The 18,864-nt window shown below is 52.9% G+C and overlaps 1 protein-coding gene and 1 long non-coding RNA gene across 2 annotated transcripts; one reads left to right on the forward strand and one right to left on the reverse strand.

Annotated features, from left to right (window-relative positions):
* Positions 1–5,082: 5,082 nt before the first annotated feature.
* ISL2 (ISL LIM homeobox 2) lies at positions 5,083–15,112 on the reverse strand. The gene is made up of 6 exons (XM_038420508.1): positions 14,885–15,112; positions 13,844–14,033; positions 13,094–13,356; positions 9,333–9,616; positions 7,878–8,045; positions 5,083–5,937 (listed from the first exon to the last, which is right to left on the reverse strand). Exons 1-6 carry the CDS (start codon positions 14,940–14,942, stop codon positions 5,821–5,823), a joined length of 1,080 nt encoding a protein of 359 aa, XP_038276436.1. The 5' UTR covers positions 14,943–15,112; the 3' UTR covers positions 5,083–5,820.
* LOC122456143 lies at positions 7,656–14,496 on the forward strand. Its single transcript, XR_006274830.1, has 3 exons — positions 7,656–7,949; positions 9,090–9,189; positions 9,400–14,496. It is a non-coding gene; the product is annotated as an uncharacterized LOC122456143 (long non-coding RNA).
* Positions 15,113–18,864: the final 3,752 nt, after the last annotated feature.

Genomic DNA, 18,864 nt, shown 5'->3' on the forward strand with positions numbered 1-18,864 from the left:
CTGGGGATCCGCCCGCGGGGGGGTGGGGGGGTCCCTCCGCCTCCAGCGCCGCCGTGGCTCGTTACAGCAGCTAATTACCAGCCGTGGCACTGACGGGGGCACAGGGAGGCGGGACCCGCTGCCAGGGGCTGGAGACTCCGCAACTAGCGCCGGCGTTTCCCGCCGGCTGGTTCCCCCCAGGCGCTAATTCGGATGGAGCAGGGCTTGCGCCAACCAGCTCTGCCCCCACGCGGCGCGGCCCGGCCGCCTTTGACAGGCAGCGCCCCGGAGCGGAGCAGAGCCGCCCCCTCCCCGCGGCCCGGTAAAATACACAGAGAGGGGCCTGGCCCGCTGCCCCCCGCCCAGGCGGTAGGGGGAGCTGCGGCGTGACCCGGGCAGCAGCCCCGGGAGGCGGCAGAGGAGGAGCGGGACTGGGGGCCGCGCTGGGGTTTCAAGTTCCCTCTTCAAGGAGCCGGCCGGCCGGGCTGCACTTTTATAGCTCGGGCGCATTCCAGGGGCCGGGCGGCTCCAGTCCCCAGGTGATGGGAGCAGCTTGTTTCAATCTAGGCGGGGGACGTGGCTGGGGCGCAGCAAGGGGAAGCGAGTGGCCACAGGCCCCCTGCCCCGCGCCCTGCGGGATCGCGCCCGGCCCCCTGGCGGGGCAAAGCGCAGCTCCCCCCAGAGCCGGCTCCCCGCCCGGCCGCCTCCCGGGGTGAAGCCACCCCAGCGTTGACCCAGGCTGGGGCCCTAGAGCCACCCGCACGCCGCTGCGCTCCCCTCCCGCTGAGGCGTCGGCACCGGCAGGTGAGCGCTGCCCCAGCGCCGAGCACAGCTCCCCCGCCCAGCGTCCTCCATCCCTCCCGCTCCCCAGCTGGGTCTGCCTGGGGCCGCCCTGCCGCTGAGCCTGGAAAGCGGGGGGCCTCCGGGGGGGGGGGGCTAACCCCACTCCTACCCCCTCCCTCCCAGCGGCGGCGGGTGCCTGATGGTCACACCAGGGCCTGCACGCGGGGCTGGGCCGCGCCAGTGAGCGCGGGTGCTCGCTCTAGGTTGGCTGCTGCCCCCAGACACCGCTTTTAACTTGTCCCAATGACCCGAGCGGCTCTACTGGCTGCCCCAGACACGCCCCGTTCAGTCCGCAGCTGCGGCCTCTCTCCGCCTTATCGCCGCCTGGCTCCGCTTCCGAATGGAATCCGCAAATCTCAATGCGGGCGGGTGACAGTCTCTCTCCCCCAACGCCGGGTGCGTGGGTGTGTCACACACACGCGGCCCTGCAGCCGGGGAAAGTGACCTTATCTCCCCTCCCTTTGTGGCCCGCCTTAGCGCCCGTTTTCTATCCCCCAGGCAGCCCTTTCACCAGCCCCACCGCACGCTGGAGACTCCCTTTAGACCAGGCGCTTCAACACCTCCGCAAACTCAGGGGTTCCGACTGTTTACTCCTGGGTCCCGCAGCCCTGGTGGCCCTGCAGGCGGCTCGCTGCCTAGCCCTTCCCTGGGAGGACACTGGGCTGTTTGCCAAGCAGCCGACTTCTTCACTTTCCAGCCCAGAGTAGTGACTCCGTAGTTGCACTCACCAGGCGTCAAACAAACCTGCAGCTAGAGAGAGCTGGGGCCAGAGGCAGAGTCACCCCAAAGGGCCCACCTGGCCCCCTGCCCGGCGCAAACCCTGCGACAATCCTGCCGGCAGGGGAGATTTGTCTGCAGCGAAGAGTTTAATTTATGGGGAAACCCCTGCTGGCGAGGGAGACCTGAGCTTCCTTAACGATGCAACTAACCCAGCGGGGGGCTGACCCCAGCTCAAGGCCCTGCAGCCTCCACCTGTCCCTGGCAGACAGGGCAGCCTCCCTTAGACAGAGCCGGCACAAAGGCAGGGAATGACCGAGCGCCTCCTGCGCTGCCGACGCCGGGCTGTGGACATGGCCCGTGCCTATTAAACACACAGCTCCGCCCGCGCGCGCGGTGGATGCGCTTCTGCAGCGATTCCAATCCGCTCCGCAACCCGCGGCGCTTAATGCGGACGAGGCAGCTCCGCCCCAACCCAGCAGCAGCCCGGGGAGTAGTCTTGGGGCGCGGACTGTGCCCGTGGGGAAGGTGGCTGGAGGTGCAGCCCCTGACTCAGGTCAGGCCCAGCCTGCCCCTGGGGAGATCTGGAGGGAGGGGAGCGGTCTAGGTTAAGTGCGCACGGTCTGCAAGGAACCAGCAGCTCTCATTCCAAACCTGCCCGGGCAGTGTGGAGGCGAACCTGGTCCTTATTAACCCAGCCTATCTAGACTCTTATCTCGGAGTTTGCAGCCCCATTTCCTACACTTGGGAGAAAGAGCTTATTAAAGGCAAAGTGCTGCTGTCTCTCGGGAACGAGAAGAAAACCAGACTTCGGGCCCTTTCCACTGTCTCCCCATCACCCCACCCCTCCCCTGCCTCCCGGCCCCTAGTGACGTGCCTGCAGCCCCAGCTGGCTGAGGGGCTCCTGGGGGAAGAAGGGGGCAGAGAGACAAATCTCTGAGCAAACCCCAGTTCTTCCCCTCGCTCAAAGCCCACAGCCCTGTGGGCCATCCCTAAATCCACCCGCAGGCCCGTCTGTGGGGCTCTTCCAGTCCCGTGCAGCTGGCATCTGCCTTGCGCCAGACCCTTGCAAGGGGGCAGGTTCGCACTGCTGGGGGGATGAGGGAAGCTGGCACCGGAGGGTTAAACAAAGAGTTAAATATTTGTGACTGAGAACCCGACCCTCCAGCTCATGGCCTGGCCCGGGGGGCTGGTGGAGATTCAGTATCTGCCTCTTATTTCCTGCGATCACTAGTCAGTTTCTCTTTAAAACACATAGAGAGAGAGAGGGCCGGCGGCGGGGTTTGAAATGTCACACCAGCTGACCTGGGCACGGCCTATCCAGGGGCCATTGCGGCGAGCGGGGCCCCTCCCTCCCCAGAGAAACCCTTCGCCTTTGGGTCTGCAAAGAAAATAAACCCAGGACACGCCAGACTGGTTCTCAGAGGGGAACTAGCAGCGCCCGTAGCAGAGGGTGGTTATGGCTCCCTTCAGTGTATCGCTTGCAGGTGATGCCAAACCCAGATAAGGAGCCGCTCAGCCTTCGCCTCTGTCTAGACGGGAGAATTAATAAATGCAACTAGATTGATCACATCACAAATCCACTCTGGGGACAGTCAGGACAAACTAGCCACTCGCGGCGATCCCAAGCTGCTGTCACAGGACTTAGCGCGTTAATTAGCTCGCTGCTACGCGGCCCTTAAAAGGTCGAGCCGGTTTGTGTGTGGGGCTCGGTGGTTATGATGTGACTCACTAGGCACTAGCGATTCCCTGTGTGGGGGCTGCTCTCTGGGTGATCTCCCCGGCTTCTGCCCCTCGCCTCCCCGAGGTGCAAAGGGTTTTATTCCTACAGCCTCTGAGCCGCCGCTGGCTGGGCGGGTTCGGGTAAGTGCTTTGCAGGGCCTGGACCATGCGAGGCCCCTTGAGTGGCAGGCAGCGTAACTACAACAACACAAGGGCACTTGTTGCTAAATGCCAGTCGCCCCTGCTTGGGCGTTGCAGGCCGGGAGACAACGAGTGGCAGACGGCTCTGCGCCGCAAAGCCGCTTACACGGACCGCGGCGCTCTTCGCAGCCCTGGAAACTGAAACCCAACCCGAGCGCCAGCCGGCTCCTTACTTAGGCGGCTGCAGAGCCCAACCGAGGGGCGCAGGGTCTGCGGCAGGAGCCGCGGCTGCGGAGTCACAGCGGGGCCGGGCTTCCGCGGCGCGGCCTCTGCCCTGGGCGGCTGCTGGGAGCGGACAGCGCTGCCCGTCGCGGCCTCCTCGGGCGCGAAGTTTTGCCGGGGTGAAGGGCTGCAGGCGAGGGGCTTTAACGACTCGGGGGGGGGGCGCGGAGTGGGTTTTATCTCTGGGGCGGCGGGTGAGCTAGTAACCGCCAGCTTTGCCCTCTTTTCCACCGGTGTGGATCCGGAATGGCTCTGGATTGACTGCGCCTTTACACCGGTGGAAGGGCGACGGCCGTGGGAGCCAAATCGCCGAATGCAGAGTCATCCTCATCTCCTTATTGAGCAGCAAAGTGTGAATAAATATACTTCGCACGCCTTCCCCCTCCCCCGCATTAACCAGAGAGCCAGCCTGAAATGCAGAGTGGGGGAGGGGAAGTAACCTTCGGCCCTATGACATCCTCCTGGGAAGAACCTGGGGGCCGGGTGACTGCCCAGCCCCTGCTAACAGCATCCCTGTCCACGCCGGGCAGTTCACTTTCCCTGTGAATTAGGATCCCAGCAGCTAGAGCCGGACAAACCCAGAGCCCGCTCCACACCCTGCCTTATACGGGAGGGCGCAGGACTGGAAATGCAGTAACAGAATTGGAGAGCACAACGTCTCCAGTTCGGGGGCTACATTTAATAGATTTGTAGGGACAACCCCAGTCGCTGGCAACTGAGTGTGATCTGAAATAGGAAGCTGCAAAGAGAAGCAGCAGTGCAGCCAGCCCTGCCCAGCATTTCAATGCTGCTGCTCAGGAGATGAAAATCTCTGTCTCTTACCGCTGAGAAAACAAACATTTTCACCAGGGATGCACTGGGAAGAAGGGCAGCTTTGCATTGGGGTTTTGAAAAGTGGTTCAAATTGAAACTGGAAATAAATGTATTTTCTAATTTAAAAATACCGTGTGATATTAGACAGGATGCTTTAACACGTAGTGCCATGATTCAGGAAGGCAACTCGATTTAATTAAACAATCATTATTGGGGGTGGAGCGGAATTCGGCTTTTCCTTTTAATATCAATCAAAATCTACACCAAGGTGTGTTTTTAAAATATACCTTGATAAGAAAACAGTTATAAATAACGCAGTGCGATAAATAGGTCTTATTGGGAGCTCTTTTGCAACACGGATTCCTGCTGTTCCATGTATTCCTTTAAAGCCTCTGATACCATGGCAGAAGAGGTCATTTATCTATCTTGTTTCTAGTTTGACCATTTTGATTCGGGATGGTAATTTCGAGCTGCAGATTTGTTTTCAAGGACGGCCCCTTAAAATTATTTCGGCAGAATTTTGACCCCTGGTTTCTCTTTATTCCTCACCTGACAGAGCTGGTTAACAATACACACACGATGTAGCACTTTCCAATGAGGTTATTTTTTATTAAAATCAAAATATTAATTCCACTGTTAACTGCTGCTCTGACAATAAATAACAATAACTTACTTTTGTTCTTTAAAGGCTCAAACAATCTGTCCTCCGTCCATAAGATAACTTAACATTTTTAATAAAAGTCTCATTTCCATATATATGTTTTCCAGCAATCATGCGGCTTGGGCGGGGGGGGGTTCTCTCCCCCCACCCAAAACAGGAAAGGTTTCAAGTCAGGGATAATGCAGAGTATGGAATGAATTCACTCATGTGGTGCTGTGAGAGACACTGGGATGGAGATGACTACTCAAAAGACAACATCAAGTTGAGATGATTTAACTGGCTTCCAACCAGTCTTAGGAAGACACAAAAGATCCTTTTTTCTTCCAAAAAGGAAAACGAAACAAAAAAAAATGTACAAACTACCATTATACAGTAGGTGATTTGGGGGGCTAATTTTAGTAAATCCAAGTTTGCTCTGGGAAAAAAAATCAGTTGGGAAAAAAAGAAGGGGGGGAGCAGGGGAGTTCTCTCCAGTCTGGTGAAGGCAGCTAGAATCCTGGTGCTTTTTGGCAGTCAAGACATATTTTTGTTTGTTTTTAAATAATATTATTATAAAAAGTGTTGTTTGGAGCTCTGGGCCAGCCTGAGGCCGGGCTTGTCTCATGCAGGGAGCAGGAGCATGCGAAAGTCCAAATCCGCTGGGGGGGCGGGGTGTGCTTGTCTCACGTCTCCACAGGACTGGGTACCATGCTGTTGGGGGTGTCAGGTAACTGGGAAGACAAGGAGGTCACATCGCTGCCGGAAGAGTTACCCAAGGAGCCAGATTCGGAAAAGGATACCTGGGAGGGGGGGAGGAAACGGAGGGGGGAGATGGGTGAGAGCGATGTGGGCAGAATTCAGAGCCCCCCCCCCATCCCTGTCTTATCTAGGCTGGGGGAAGCTTCTTTTTTTTTTTATCGTGTTAACCCGTTTTAATTAGACGCTGCTAAAAACAGTATTCTAGCACCTAGTGCAACGCAGGGTTTAAAAACTAGCTAAGATTCACCTGCAGCAGACAAGGGCTAAAACACAACATGCCCTGCGCCCTCCAGGGTTTGTGCACGTTTTAGTTCAAACATCTTTAAATAACACTTGTTCTAAACCTAGCCTCGACCTACCCAAGCAGGGATGCCCCATGGCTAAAGAACCCCTCCATCCTGTTCAGTTTCGTTAGAAGGTATCGCCATAAACACCTATTGTCAGGGGCTAGCACCAGCGGAGCGACACAACCTGCAGAGCCCTGCATTACTCTTGCCCACATTCAAACCACAGCACCCCTCTCTCTGCCAGGCAGGGCCTGTGCTGGCAAAATAAATCCCATCCTTAATACAAGGATACGACATGATCGCCTATAACTAAATAAACAAACCAAGCTGATGAGAACCCAGGCGTCCTAGAGAGAAGTTCCCTCCTCCTGGCGGAATCCTATTGGGCACTATGGCAAAAAGATCGCCCCAGCTCAGCAGCGCTGCTCACTCCTAATGCAACCCCCGGGGATTTCTTTGCAATGGGAAGAGGCTCTCCTGCCCATTAAGAAATCTGCTAGACTTTTCGAAGTTAATTTCAGACTAGGCAGTGGTCCAGTAGCAGTTGCGCAGTGCTGGGCTCCATATATCACCGGGTGATGTATGTGCAGCATATTTCTTCAATTCGCTCTTCCAATGCTAGTAATTGATCGTTTAATTATTCATACAGCACTCCTGTCTCACTTTCCCATTATATTAACTAAACATAACACAAGATTAATTTTTGATTATCTTCTAAAACATCGCAGTCATATCGGAGGAGTACATTAACGGGGGGCTTCATCCGCTTCGTTTTCTAAGCCCGATTCTCCTCCACAAACACCCAGCTCAGAGAAAAGTTAGCGCATCGGAACGGGAGTGTTAAAAACCAGAGAGCCCATGGGCCAGACCCTGGAAGCCTCACCCAATTTCCATTGAAGTCAGTGCCAGTTTTGCCCGTCTAGAGAGAATTTCAGCGTCTAACTAGGAATGAGAAAAGCCTGAGCCAGAATGTCAGGGTCTGGCCCCTTGTAACTATTTACCAGCACATGGTCAATTACAAACCACTAGCTGATTTGTCCCGGGGAATGTCTCTCGCTTCCTTTTTTCCAAATGCGGTGGAACTGGCTCTTTTGTTTTGTTCCTGTAAGGACACTTCCTATTCCCTTGCCAAAGAGTGCGGGGAACTGTTGAAATGGGCACGCACCAGGAACACGTCCCTGTGGCTAATCCCGTTTCTATCATTATTGGTCCCCTGGCCGCTTACCATTTATATTGCTGTGCTGTGGATCACAGCTCCTGCCCCAGGGAGCTTACAGTCTAAGTGGGGGGTTACCATGTAGGTTCCGTTGCTGATACAGCCTGTATTCAGGGGCTGCACTGGGCTGAGCTTCCACGGAAACAGCCCTTTTCCTCTTATTCAAATCGAAATGTACCAAGGGAAATGGAAGTGGGGGTTGCTAGAGCTCCTGAATCATTCGTCCTCCGGGCACAGGGTGACTGTCAACCCCTTCTCCCCCCCCTCCCCATCGTGGCACAGGGATCCCGGATGCAGTTCGGCTCCTAACTTCTAGTGATGTCAGTGGGAGTTGGGAATCTTTGCGGAGCTGGGCCTGGGTGACGCTCCGCGGATGACTTTACTCCCAGGAGGAGGAGGGTGATCACGGTCAGGGAGTAATAAATAAAGAGCAGGCGGAGGGGCCCCGCTCCCGCAGTCGAGCAGAGCGGCCGCTTACCAGCTGCTGGAAGGCAGGTTGGTCCAGGTCACTCTGCAATGCGAATTCACTGAGCGCTTTCCAAGGGGGCTGGTAGGTCTGGACCTCCACAGCGTTGCCTTGCACGGCGCTCTCATGGCGGATGGGGCTCCCGGCCACCAGGGGGGTCCCGGTCAGGCCCTGAAGACTCTAGAGGGGGAGATAAGCAGCAAAGTCTCAGGCTGGGCGGGCTCTGCGGTATCGGGCCGTGGCCCAGGGCATTGCAGGGGCCGCAGGAGTGAGCGCCAGGGCGCGGGTCCCCCAACGCATGAGCGATCCGGATTCTCTAAAACCCCGGCTGGCCTCCTCCTGGAGCCCGCCCCAGCGCTGCGCTTCCCGGCTCCCTGGGCCCCGCGGAAGTGTATTGCAGCGCCAGGTGCGGGGACCTGTTCGCCCTCCCGCGTGGAACCCCGCAACACCGGCTGCTCGGGTCCGTGCGGCACGGCGGGGCTCGGGGCTCCCAGGGCAGCAGGGCCCGGGCCTTTCCTTCTATCCGATCCCAGCAGGAGCGGGGTTAGAGAGTCACTCCTCCCGCCCCACCCCCGGTTTTCGTTCCCAGTGCCTCCCCCGGGCTCTCCTGCATCTCACGGACCCAAAGTGCCAGCTCAGTCCGGGATTTCACTTGTACGAATTATTATTAGCTTGATGATTTAGCTGTAACCGGGCACCCAAGAAGAAAAGGGTCAAACCCATATCCGGGCTCTCCCAACAAGTTACAAAACAACCCCAGAGCGGCGTTTGTGTCAGCGCCTAAGAGCACTTTCCCTTTGGGTTGAGCCTTATTGTGTTATCATTTTAACCAATGTGCCGAGTGCAAGAATGAAGTGGCCGCCATGCCCAACAACTTTAACGTGAACCCAAAATATCTTAAAGGGTCACGGCCAGGTTCACAATAACAATTCATGCGTTTTAAAAACTAAATCGATTTCTTTCTGTTGCCAGCAAACCCGTAGATTATTAAAGCTGAACGATTTTTTTTTGTTAAATCTGGATCGCGGGTCCCTATTCCTGCTGTTTGTTTACTCTGTACAAGTCTCTCAGACTAGTCCGTTTCGCTTTTGGTTTCTGGTCAATTTGTAGCCAGTTTCACTTCTGGGGGTTGCCGATGCTGCCGGGGCGTATTCATTTATTTAACACATTTTTGTTTTAAATCCACAGAAACATTTCTGTGGATCTTAGGAATTGTGCAAATAGATATAGAATTGGTCCCTGGGAGCTGATTTATCCCATGACAGGGAGCGTGGGGCAGAGGGGATGTGCTGTCACGCCCTCACACAGACATTTTCTTCACCAGGTATTTCCATGTGAGTAATATTGGGGGGCACTGCGGGGAAGGCAAGGGCCAGGGCCAGGAGTCCTCGGGAACAACAGGGAGAGCCGTTCCCTCCTGCAAAATGGCCCCTGCCGGGTGGGTGGAAAGAGGTGCCCCGCTCTTACTGTCTTGTCGCCGTGCTGCTGCTGCTGCAGCTGCTTCATGAGGATGGATTTCTTCTTGTCCTTGCAGCGCTTGTTCTGGAACCAGACCCGGATCACTCTGGGGCTCAGGCCGGTCATCTCCACCAGCTGCTCCTTCATCAGCGCGTCCGGCCGCGGGTTGGCAGCGTAGCAGGTCCGCAGCGTGTGCAGTTGCTTCTCGTTCAGCACCGTCCGGACGCGGGTGGTCTTCTCTGCCTGCTTGTGCACGTGGGGCCGGAGAGAGGGCTGGCGGCCGGGCACCGAGTCTGCAGCGGGGCGAGGGGGAACCGACCAACTCCAGTTAGCGCTGGGGTCTGAGCCGCGTCCCGGGGCGCCCCCAGCCAGGCCGACCCCAGCCCCAGCCAGGCCGCGAAGGCAGCGTGGGGGTGATCTCTGGCCCGGCCTGTGTTCATGGCGCACCCTCCCCTGCTGCAGTGAAGCCTCCCCCCCCCGCAGGGTAAACTCCGGGGGTCCCCGGGGAGGGGGGGTCCCTGCTAGGTGTTCCCCTAGAGCGAGGGGTGGCAGCTAAGCCCCTGCACTAAATGTGGCCTGGGAGATCAGCTTGCAGGGCTCAGGCCCAGCGCCCCTGAGCTGGTGCGGCCTGCGACTCCTCAGAGATAAAAGGTCATTCCCACCCGCACCCCAAAGCCGGAGCTGCACCCCCTTCCAGCACAGCCAGGCAGGGAGTTGTACTAGCCACTCTGCGGCGGGGAAAGCGGTTCCTGCTTCCCCAGCCGGGCACGCAACAGGGAGAATCGAATCGCACCCACTACAAGGCGGGGATCCCAGAGCTCAGCCCAGCAACCAAGAAGGAGGCAGTGTGTGTGTGTCGGTACTTTACAGCCCACCGGGCCCTGTGGGAAGCTGCTGCCGCCACCCCAGAGACTGGCTCTGGCCGCTGGGGTTCTTGAAAACAGGGCGAACAAATACAAGTCAGGCAGGAGGAAAATCACCCGGAGACTCACTAAACCGGGGCCCCGAGCCAGAGCTGCCCCTGCACACAGCAGCTAGACTTGGCCCAGGCACCGCGCCGCTTCCCGACTGGGGAAATCGGGGAAGAAAGTGACTCTTTAGAGCAGGACATTTAATGGGGAAAGCCCGGGCTGGGGTTACAGGCTAGATAAATAAAACACCGCCCCCCAAGATTAATTATTCCAGAACGGGCATTTTGCCCCTGAGTGAGATTTGACCATTAGATTTTATATCAAGTGCAAATTACCCAGGGATCGAATCAGGGCCGGCCCCGCTCACCAGCCACCCAAAGGGGCCCATTGCAGAGCGCAGGGGCCGGAGAACGGAGTTAAAACCCGTTCAATCAAACAGCCCACGAGAGCCTGCGGGGAACGGCCCTGCCGGTGCACCGTAGCCGGGGAGGAGAAGCAGGAGCAGGAGCAGGAGCAGGAGCCGGATAATCAGGGAAAGAGCGTGCTGAAGTGCTAACTAGCTGGCAATTGTGACCCTGTCCATTAATCTCCGCGCTTCTTCCATGCCCTGGGAACGGTAGGCTCTGCACCGCTTTCCGCATGCGGGGGAGGTACTCGGGAGTAAAAACCCTTAGCCGGGATTTCTAATCGAAAACAGTGCAAAGGGGAGCACGTCTCACGCGGCGGACGGGAAGGAGTCAATATAAGAGCTTCATTATTAATCAATAACCCGGGCGGTATAAAATCATCCCCAAAAGGGGAAACCCCGGCTTGCCGCGATCTTTTAACTAGTTATCTATAATGAGTCAATAATTATAATTCAAAAACATCGTCAGCAGAGAGTATCCCCCAAAAGGACCAGGATCGAATCTGTATCGAGACACAGCGGCATTACCGCCCTAAAATCTCGATGTGCACAGATCCTAAGCAGCCAGCACAAATACACCTACAAAGAGACAATCGGAACCAGGTCTTCCACCCTTTCTCCATCGGATCTCTGCTTCTTGCAGGCAGGGTTTGTTTTGTTTTTACCATTCATTCTCTTTTGATCAGAGGAATAATCTCGCTCCAGTTCGCTTCTGACTCAGTGTTGGGGTTAGGAGAGGTGGTTTGTTTTTGTTTTTAATTTTTGCAGCTCGATATTTTAAAAACCCACATGGTTTTGTTTCCGATGAGTGAAACCTCACCCTTCTTGAAACAAACGAGCCGCGCTAATACATGGCTTAGGCCAGCGGACGAGCGGAGTGCAGTCGCAGGGTTATTATTCCCGTAGGAAAGGAGGGTAGCCTATGAAAGCACAGATTGTGCACGGAAATATCCCCCCATCCTAGCTGATTTTCTTCTCCCAAATAATAGAAAGCTGCCCCGGAGTGTGCAGTGACTGGCTGGAGATAACTGGGGAAGCAGCCCTGGCTCTCTCTCTCGATACTCACACCTTTCGATCTCTAGTCCCGTTCACACTGAACGCGCCAGGACCACTGCCCGGGGCTGTCCCGCAGTTAGCGAGCGTTTCGCAGCCTGTTGCCGGGGCAGTTCAGGGCGCCTTGGATGAATCCCCGTTTATTCCAAAACCTCCTAAACGCAGCCGTTGTTTGGACTCGTCTTCCCGCTCCTGTTTGCTCCCGTACACATTATGGGACTGGCTCTGGAGCTGGAGTTTCGGACCAAACGCTGCAGATCCATCTGTCGAGCTAGTCTCCTGGGCCAGAGCCCGTCACCTTGTATCTGAGCACCGCTGCCCTGGGGTTGGGCGCGAGCAGGGTTTGGACTTAGCGGATGAAGGCCGGTTATCGGAATGGCACTGGCCCTCACCCCAAGGGGACAGCCAGCTCTCTAGCCTCCTGTCTTGGCTGTGGTTGAAATTCCCTCCCGTGCCTCCTGGAGCACTGCAGGCAGATGGAGATTAACCTCCCCCCAGCGTGCTATTGCTCCTACCGCCCAGTCCGCGGGCCTCCAGCAAGGGGGGTTCTCTCCTCTTGTCCCTTGGCATCACTGCAGTGTCTAGAACAGGGTGTGTAGCCGCTTCCCGGCTCTGCCACGTCCCTCTCGCTTTTCCCACGAATCCGCTGCTGCTCTCTTGGGCAACCAGGGCTGCCACAGTCCCTCTCCCCTGCCCTAGTAGCTGGCCTCATTGAGTCCCACTTCCATCCCTCCCCAGGTGCGCTGTTTTTGTTTTTGTTTTGGCTGCAGCTACATGTAGCTCAGTATTCAGCCGCCAGGACTGTATAATGCTGCCCAGCCCTGTAACTACTTCGATTCCCTTCTCAGCCGCCTCCAGCCACCCCCGCTCTGCCCCTCGCCCAGTCTGCCTCTCCCTCTCCTCTTCTGGGTGTGTACAGAACCTCACATTTCCTTGGCAAGTGGCCTGTAACGTCCAGTCCCTCCCACTCCCCAGACGCAGAAGAAAGAGGCCTACATGAAGGAGATGGGGGGGAGGGGAGAGGTTCCCAGTGTGGGGCCAGGTGGGAAACGCTTCAAGACTGCAGAGTCTCTGGCCAAACTCTCTAGGCCTCCATAACTCAGCACATCGTGGTGGAGATAACAGATGTATTTTCTGTAGCCATATAAGAGGGACAACTAAAGATATAAATGTCCCTGCGGCGTTAATAGGCAGAGACCGAGTTAGAAAATTATTCATACATCTATTAATTATCCATTCACAGACACACAGCTAGAGCAGTTTGTACAGTGCATGGCATTTCCCCCCAGGGAAAACAATACATGGCGTGTATGTGCCTAGATCCTGGATTTACTGAGCTAGCTGATGATCTCACACCCCCAGGTGGGCCCCAGCGCCCGGCAGATCTGTTGCTCCTTTACCTGATAGATGCAGGCCTCTGGTGCTCTGTAAATGGCCGGGGCTCCTGGGGCTATCCGCCGAGCTCCTATCCAGCAGCAGGCTGTGGTCGGCCCGGCACAGCAGCTCGTGGTCCCGTAGAGAGAACTCATCCCCGGGCAGGAGCTGGCGGCTGCAGACGGAGCAGCGGAAACATTCAATGTGATACACGTTCTCCCGGGCTCTCATCACCAGATCACTGCTGCTGAATCCCACCTTGCACTTCGCACACTTTATGCCGAATAATCTGCCGAGAGAGAAAGGGCCATGAAGCCACTACACACTCACCCCACTGGTCCCAGCTCACCCTCCCCAGTAACTAATTACCCCGGCGGAGAAACCCAGAGGGTCCCCTCTGCTCTCTTCCTAACAAATCTGACCCACTCATTCAATTCGAGAAGGGGGCTCTGGTTCAACAGGAAAATTTCCCCTTACCCACATTCCTCTGTAACAGGCATTAGGGAATGTGCTGCTCAATACTGCCTCTTGCTCGCCGACATGCTGGTTATTATTAATATTCTTGTTTGGTTGTATCAATCGTTAATAACTTCCTGTCTCCAAAGCCGAATAAACAGGAACATAATTTGTCCTGATCACAAAAGTATTGGCTCCCTCCTTTAGCAAGCAGGAGGAGGTGCGATTTCACTGATGGGGAGCTCTTAAAATTAGCTCTTAAGAAATGGGCCGGAGGAAAGTTGTTGTTTTTTAAATGGATAAAGAGCTTTTTGAATCACCTGATATAATCCCTTTTACAGTATGTCTTGCCATCTCTCACAAAACAAGTGCAGGTTTCATCCAAGTACTGGCTGCATTCAGCGCATTTGAGACATGCTGCATGCCACTCGAGGTCCGGGGAGACCTTCAGGATGTACTGGTCATGGATCTGACTCCCACAGCCCACACACATGGCAATTCCGGGCTTTTCTACCAGTGGAAATGAGCAGAGGAAATTTAGAACGTATACTGGAAGCATATCATTTCTAATCAGAACTGTCTCAAAGGACTGCAATCACAGAGGCATTCGTAATTAGGAGACATTCTCTAGTAATGTTCAGGCAATGGAAAGAAAGAAAGAAAGAAAGAAAGAAAGAAAGAAAGAAAGAAAGAAAGAAAGAAAGAAAGAAAGAAAGAAAGAAAGAAAGAAAGAAAGAAAGAAAGAAAGAAAGAAAGTGAAATCGATAAAGTACAGCAGCTATCAGCTATTCTCCATATATTGTTACTTTTACAGTCACTTGAACTGCAAGGAAATTCTACAGAAACAATGGGTAGGTGTAAATACTAGGATAAAGGTTGGAAAATATAGAACTGGAAGATAGTTAACATAATGGAAAACCAGATGAACTTTATCTGCCGGTTATTTCATCTGCATTTATTCTACGTCTTATTTTTAAAAAACCCTAAGCTCTTCTTTTCTTTTTTGCATTTTTCTTATTTTATATATTAATAATTAATGACGAATGCCTGAGCTATTAGAATAAAAGGCATCCAGATCAAAACCCAACAACACATTTATTTATTCTTTAAAAAGAAAAAAAAAACCACAACGAATTCTGCAGCCCGAGATCGTGACACAGCAAGATAAAATAGCTTCTAATTAAAAAAAAAATAACAAAAAGCAATAGATTGTGAAAGAGCAAAAATAATCGTAGTTTAAAAAATGCATCATTTTATAATGTTCTCTAAAAGTATCTCTGTAAATAAACCACTTGTAGAATCAGCTTAAACGTTTCAAATCAAATATTTACAAGTATCATTCAGACCAAAGATCAACTTACTCTTGGAATGATCCCCCATAGCACCCAGAAAAGGATAATGAAAAATAATATCCACCATGCAGAAAGAGATGTGTGCAAAATGTTATGATGCAGAAGGAGCAGGCTGCCTGCCCAGTGCCTGCTGTTTGCTAACTAACTACTCCAGCCTGGAGGAGTTAGAAAGTGGAGCCTGCCCTGTCCCATACGCAGCATGACGTCAGCACGCATCAGCCCAAGGCCCAGCACTGAGGAGGGAGGGAGGGAGCAGTGACTTCACCAGGCCGCCAGAACAGCCCCCGGAGGCGATTGGAAGCGAGGGAGAGGGAGCGAATTGATTGGCCAGGAGTGAACAATGGAACGCGGAACGCCGTGCAACACACAAAGATTCTTTCTCGCTCAGGTTCCCCCACGCTTCAAGAAGCAGCAATTCCCTCACTGTTTACCTGGTCTGAGATTCCCTTCTAGCCCAGCAGCAACCACTCCTCCGATCTGCTTCAGAGCTTTCCATTCAAGAGGTGATTATTGCACTTGTGTGAGAGCTGAAATCCAGACATGCCCCAGCCCTCACTCCTTTTGCAAGGAGACTTTCTCCTTTGGGGATTAATTACTAAAAATCTCCCTCTTGTGATGAAGTATGTTTCGCCTTGTGTTTAAATCAAACCAGCTGGCTCAAGTATTTTAAAATCTAATTCAAACGGTTTTATCTTAACATCTCAAGAATTACTTGGGGTTTATTTCAGTAACGCATTACTTTACTATGTTAGTCTGTATTTGTTATTATGCTTTATGTAGTATTTAAACCTATTTCATGTTGCGGTGCAAGACAAGTGCCCACAAAAGGTGCATCTGCATGTGACATTTACGTGTGAATCCTATTAATTTATTTGTTGGAGGGAAAAGAGAGGCATAAAATTAGCTGGGATCTTGCTCTTGAAACTGACTGGAGCTTAATAGATATTTTAAACAGAATGATACATTGCACCTCTAATTTCATCCTATCTTGCACAACAAATTCTTTTAAATTTAGTTTCTTTCTCAAATCAAAGGTCATCATAAGAAACTAATGACCATTGCAGCTGGTATTACTGTTGCTATCTTACTGATCCGTTATTCTTTCCCTTTTATTAACACCAATTTGTAATTAAAAATACATTTCTGATAGGAAGACCCTCTAATTTTTCATTCTGGTTTTAACATTTTGTTGTTTAATTATATTAGTTGTAGAAATACCGATGGAGACAGTGATATGAGCCACTATTTTAGCACATATTACTTGGGGCAGATTGTTTCATTGAAAAGCCTATTGAACTGATTTTTTCTTGAGGAAATTTTTATGGTCTACATTGCAGCTTTCAGTCACGGTGTCTCTTGAGCAATTCATGACGGCAAACTATCATCAGAATTTATCAGTCCTTTCGGTGACTAGCTGGAAACGTGTGGCTCTCTTTTGATCTTTTAAAAGCCTCTCCCCAGAGGAAAGAGGGTGGGGGGAATGTGCCCTTATAATGGGCTGAAAAGCTGCTTAAATAATCACAGGGCTGAACAGCCACAGGTCACAACCCCACCATTTCTGCACGGAACCTTTTTTTTTATTTAACCTGCAACTTGGAAAAATCTTTGCATAAAAAAAGGAAACAAATATGAAAAGGGGCTTCTTAAAAAATCTTTTTTACGTTGATGAATTTCCATTCGCAACATCCCTCTATAATAAGCTGCCCTGTTTGCGGTTCAAAGAAGGATTCAATTGTTTATTTTTGGGGCAGACGGGACCACCCCACAGAAACCTGTTTCCGCGATCTTGGAGTTAATGTGGCTTGTCAGTCAGTGGACGTTTCACTGCATTTCTGTTCTCTTTTCACGTTTAAACTCCCTTTACACGGTCCCCACTGTCTGATTTCCAAAGCCGGGTTCTGCATTTCACTCGGATAGAAGGACCTCTACTGGGAGAATGGCTAATCGGTTAAAACTTGTCGCCAGGCTTAATAAACCTCTAATCTTCAAGAAGGCGCATTGATTTAACATGAAATAATATTAATAATTCAGGACTGGAGCTCACAGGGCGAGGGTGTATTGCTTTAAGTGATTTGCTAGCAGGGCCATTCCATTGTTAATGTCCTTTTTAACTCGCACCTGCCCGAACACTGTCACCTCCAACATTAATGGACCGGGCTTGCAAGGCTGCGGCACCCTTAAGGAATACCCCGGCTAGTTAACTGGCAGGTTGGGCAAGGTGCATGTTTCCCCTCCTGTACGGAACCGCGAGCGAGAGCTGCAGTTTGGGAAAGGGAGATCAGTGTTCTTTCTGTCGCACATCTGAACAAGCCACGCTGGCGCCTTGATACAATGTTTGTTCCTGCCCAGGAGCGGTGTCTGGGTTTGTGACTCTAGGTTGATGCCAACTGGCAAACCCAACGCTCGGTCTCCACGAGCAGAAGACTGATCATCCAGCTCCACCAAAGCTAAAGATGCTTTCAGCCGAGCCGTGTCCATCCCGTGGCAGCTCTGCTGCGCAGACCCTCGGTGCAACCGAGTGCTAATGTGTATCGAAATGTGGCCACTAAAGTTGCCACAGAGATGATGAGTGAAAGTGTACCCAGGCCGTAAGGCAAAGGAGAGAGACTTGGGCAGGTTGGGGCGGACACGTTTGAAATGTGAAGGTCGCACAAGGTTTCAGTTCCTGCAAACACTTTGGAAGCTTGTTGCCCATGGCCCTCCTTGGGAGGAGCTCACAAGAGGGATTGCTCTGCCATGAGCCAGGCAAACAGGCTGTGCCACCCCACTACAGGCGCGTTTGTTGCGTTCTTGCTGCGATCGCTCATAAATGTAGACTCAGTTTGTCAGGCGTCGGGATGCCCAGTTTGGTCCGCGCTGAACCATTCATCTCTCCCTTAACACATCATGATGCAGATATTTTCCCTCTTCAAATCACACATCACCCCCAGTTCCTGCCTTTTGAGATCGCCACAAAGGGGCAGTTTCTGGGTGAAGTTAGCCCTTCCCCTGCCACATTTCCTCTGAAATTAATATTTAAAAAAATCCGCTACGCTTAAAATCAGGAATATCCGAAAGAAACCTGGTCCGAGGGAGATGTGATGTAAAAACATCTCTTCACTCACACCTGGGCAAAAGTAACGGCACTCAAAACTAAAAAAGGGCAGGACCAGGCATCAGTAGTGAAAGGTGCCAGTCACCAGGACTTTGGGGTCTAAACAGTTCAGGGGTGGAGTGAGGGAGTTGCCGGGCTTGTCAGTCGCAGCAGGTGAAGTGCATGTCGTTTTCCCCTTAGCTCGACACGAACCACATAACAATGCTGGCCAAGGGTTTGGTGCTGATCTTAGCTCAAGAGGCTGCCCACAGGACCACATGCGCTGGATATTAATCTTCTTGCACACGTGTGTCTGTGTGTGTGACCCTGACTCGGTGACAAAGCCGAGATATCGGCTAGAGTCTGAAGATCAGCCAGCAGGTAAATCACCCGTCCAGCTTAGGGAGGTACCAAATCTTAGTGACAGAGCTTTGAGTTTGGGACGGACGGAGTTTCCGCTTGAGATACAAGACCCCACTTAGTCACACAACAGCGCTGAGTAAATAACTATACTAATAACTTATGGTCAATAATAAATGGTAAAGATAATATACACATGATCCGCGTTTAAAACACCAATAAATCCGTCACAACATAAATGCGAATAACTAGCGATCCGATATTGCAAAGTCTAACTCACGGGGCAATTCTTACTCAAGGTTAGTCTCACTTGCCTCAGTGCCCCCCAGTCCGGGTTTTGCAGGTGGGGTGCATAAAGGTGCGTTGTGCGTTCCCTGCGGACGGGAACTAATTACCGCCCCCGGGAGGCAGGAAAGCTCTTACTTTGCAGCTGCGGGTAAGTGACTTGAGCCCGGCTCCTGGGCCAGCCAGAATTCTGGGCTCCTGGTTCCCAGGCGGCTGCTCCATGAACTACAGACCGTGCTCCCTGTCTGTAAAACTCTGGGTGCCACATCCT

The sequence above is a fragment of the Dermochelys coriacea genome, chromosome 10 (genome assembly GCF_009764565.3).
Source record: "Dermochelys coriacea isolate rDerCor1 chromosome 10, rDerCor1.pri.v4, whole genome shotgun sequence".
In the NCBI taxonomy this organism is placed as follows: Eukaryota; Metazoa; Chordata; order Testudines; family Dermochelyidae; genus Dermochelys; species Dermochelys coriacea.

Excerpts from the sequence above, each read along its gene's own strand:
- ISL2 (XM_038420508.1), bottom strand. The coding sequence starts at position 14,942 with ATGGTGGATATTATTTTTCATTATCCTTTTCTGGGTGCTATGGGGGAT. Across the intron at positions 9,617-13,093 it reads CAGAGGCCTGCATCTATCAG|ACTCGGTGCCCGGCCGCCAG; the intron begins GTAAAGGAGCAA and ends GCCCCGCTGCAG. Across the intron at positions 8,046-9,332 it reads AGCAGCACGGCGACAAGACA|AGTCTTCAGGGCCTGACCGG; the intron begins GTAAGAGCGGGG and ends CTCCCCCTCTAG.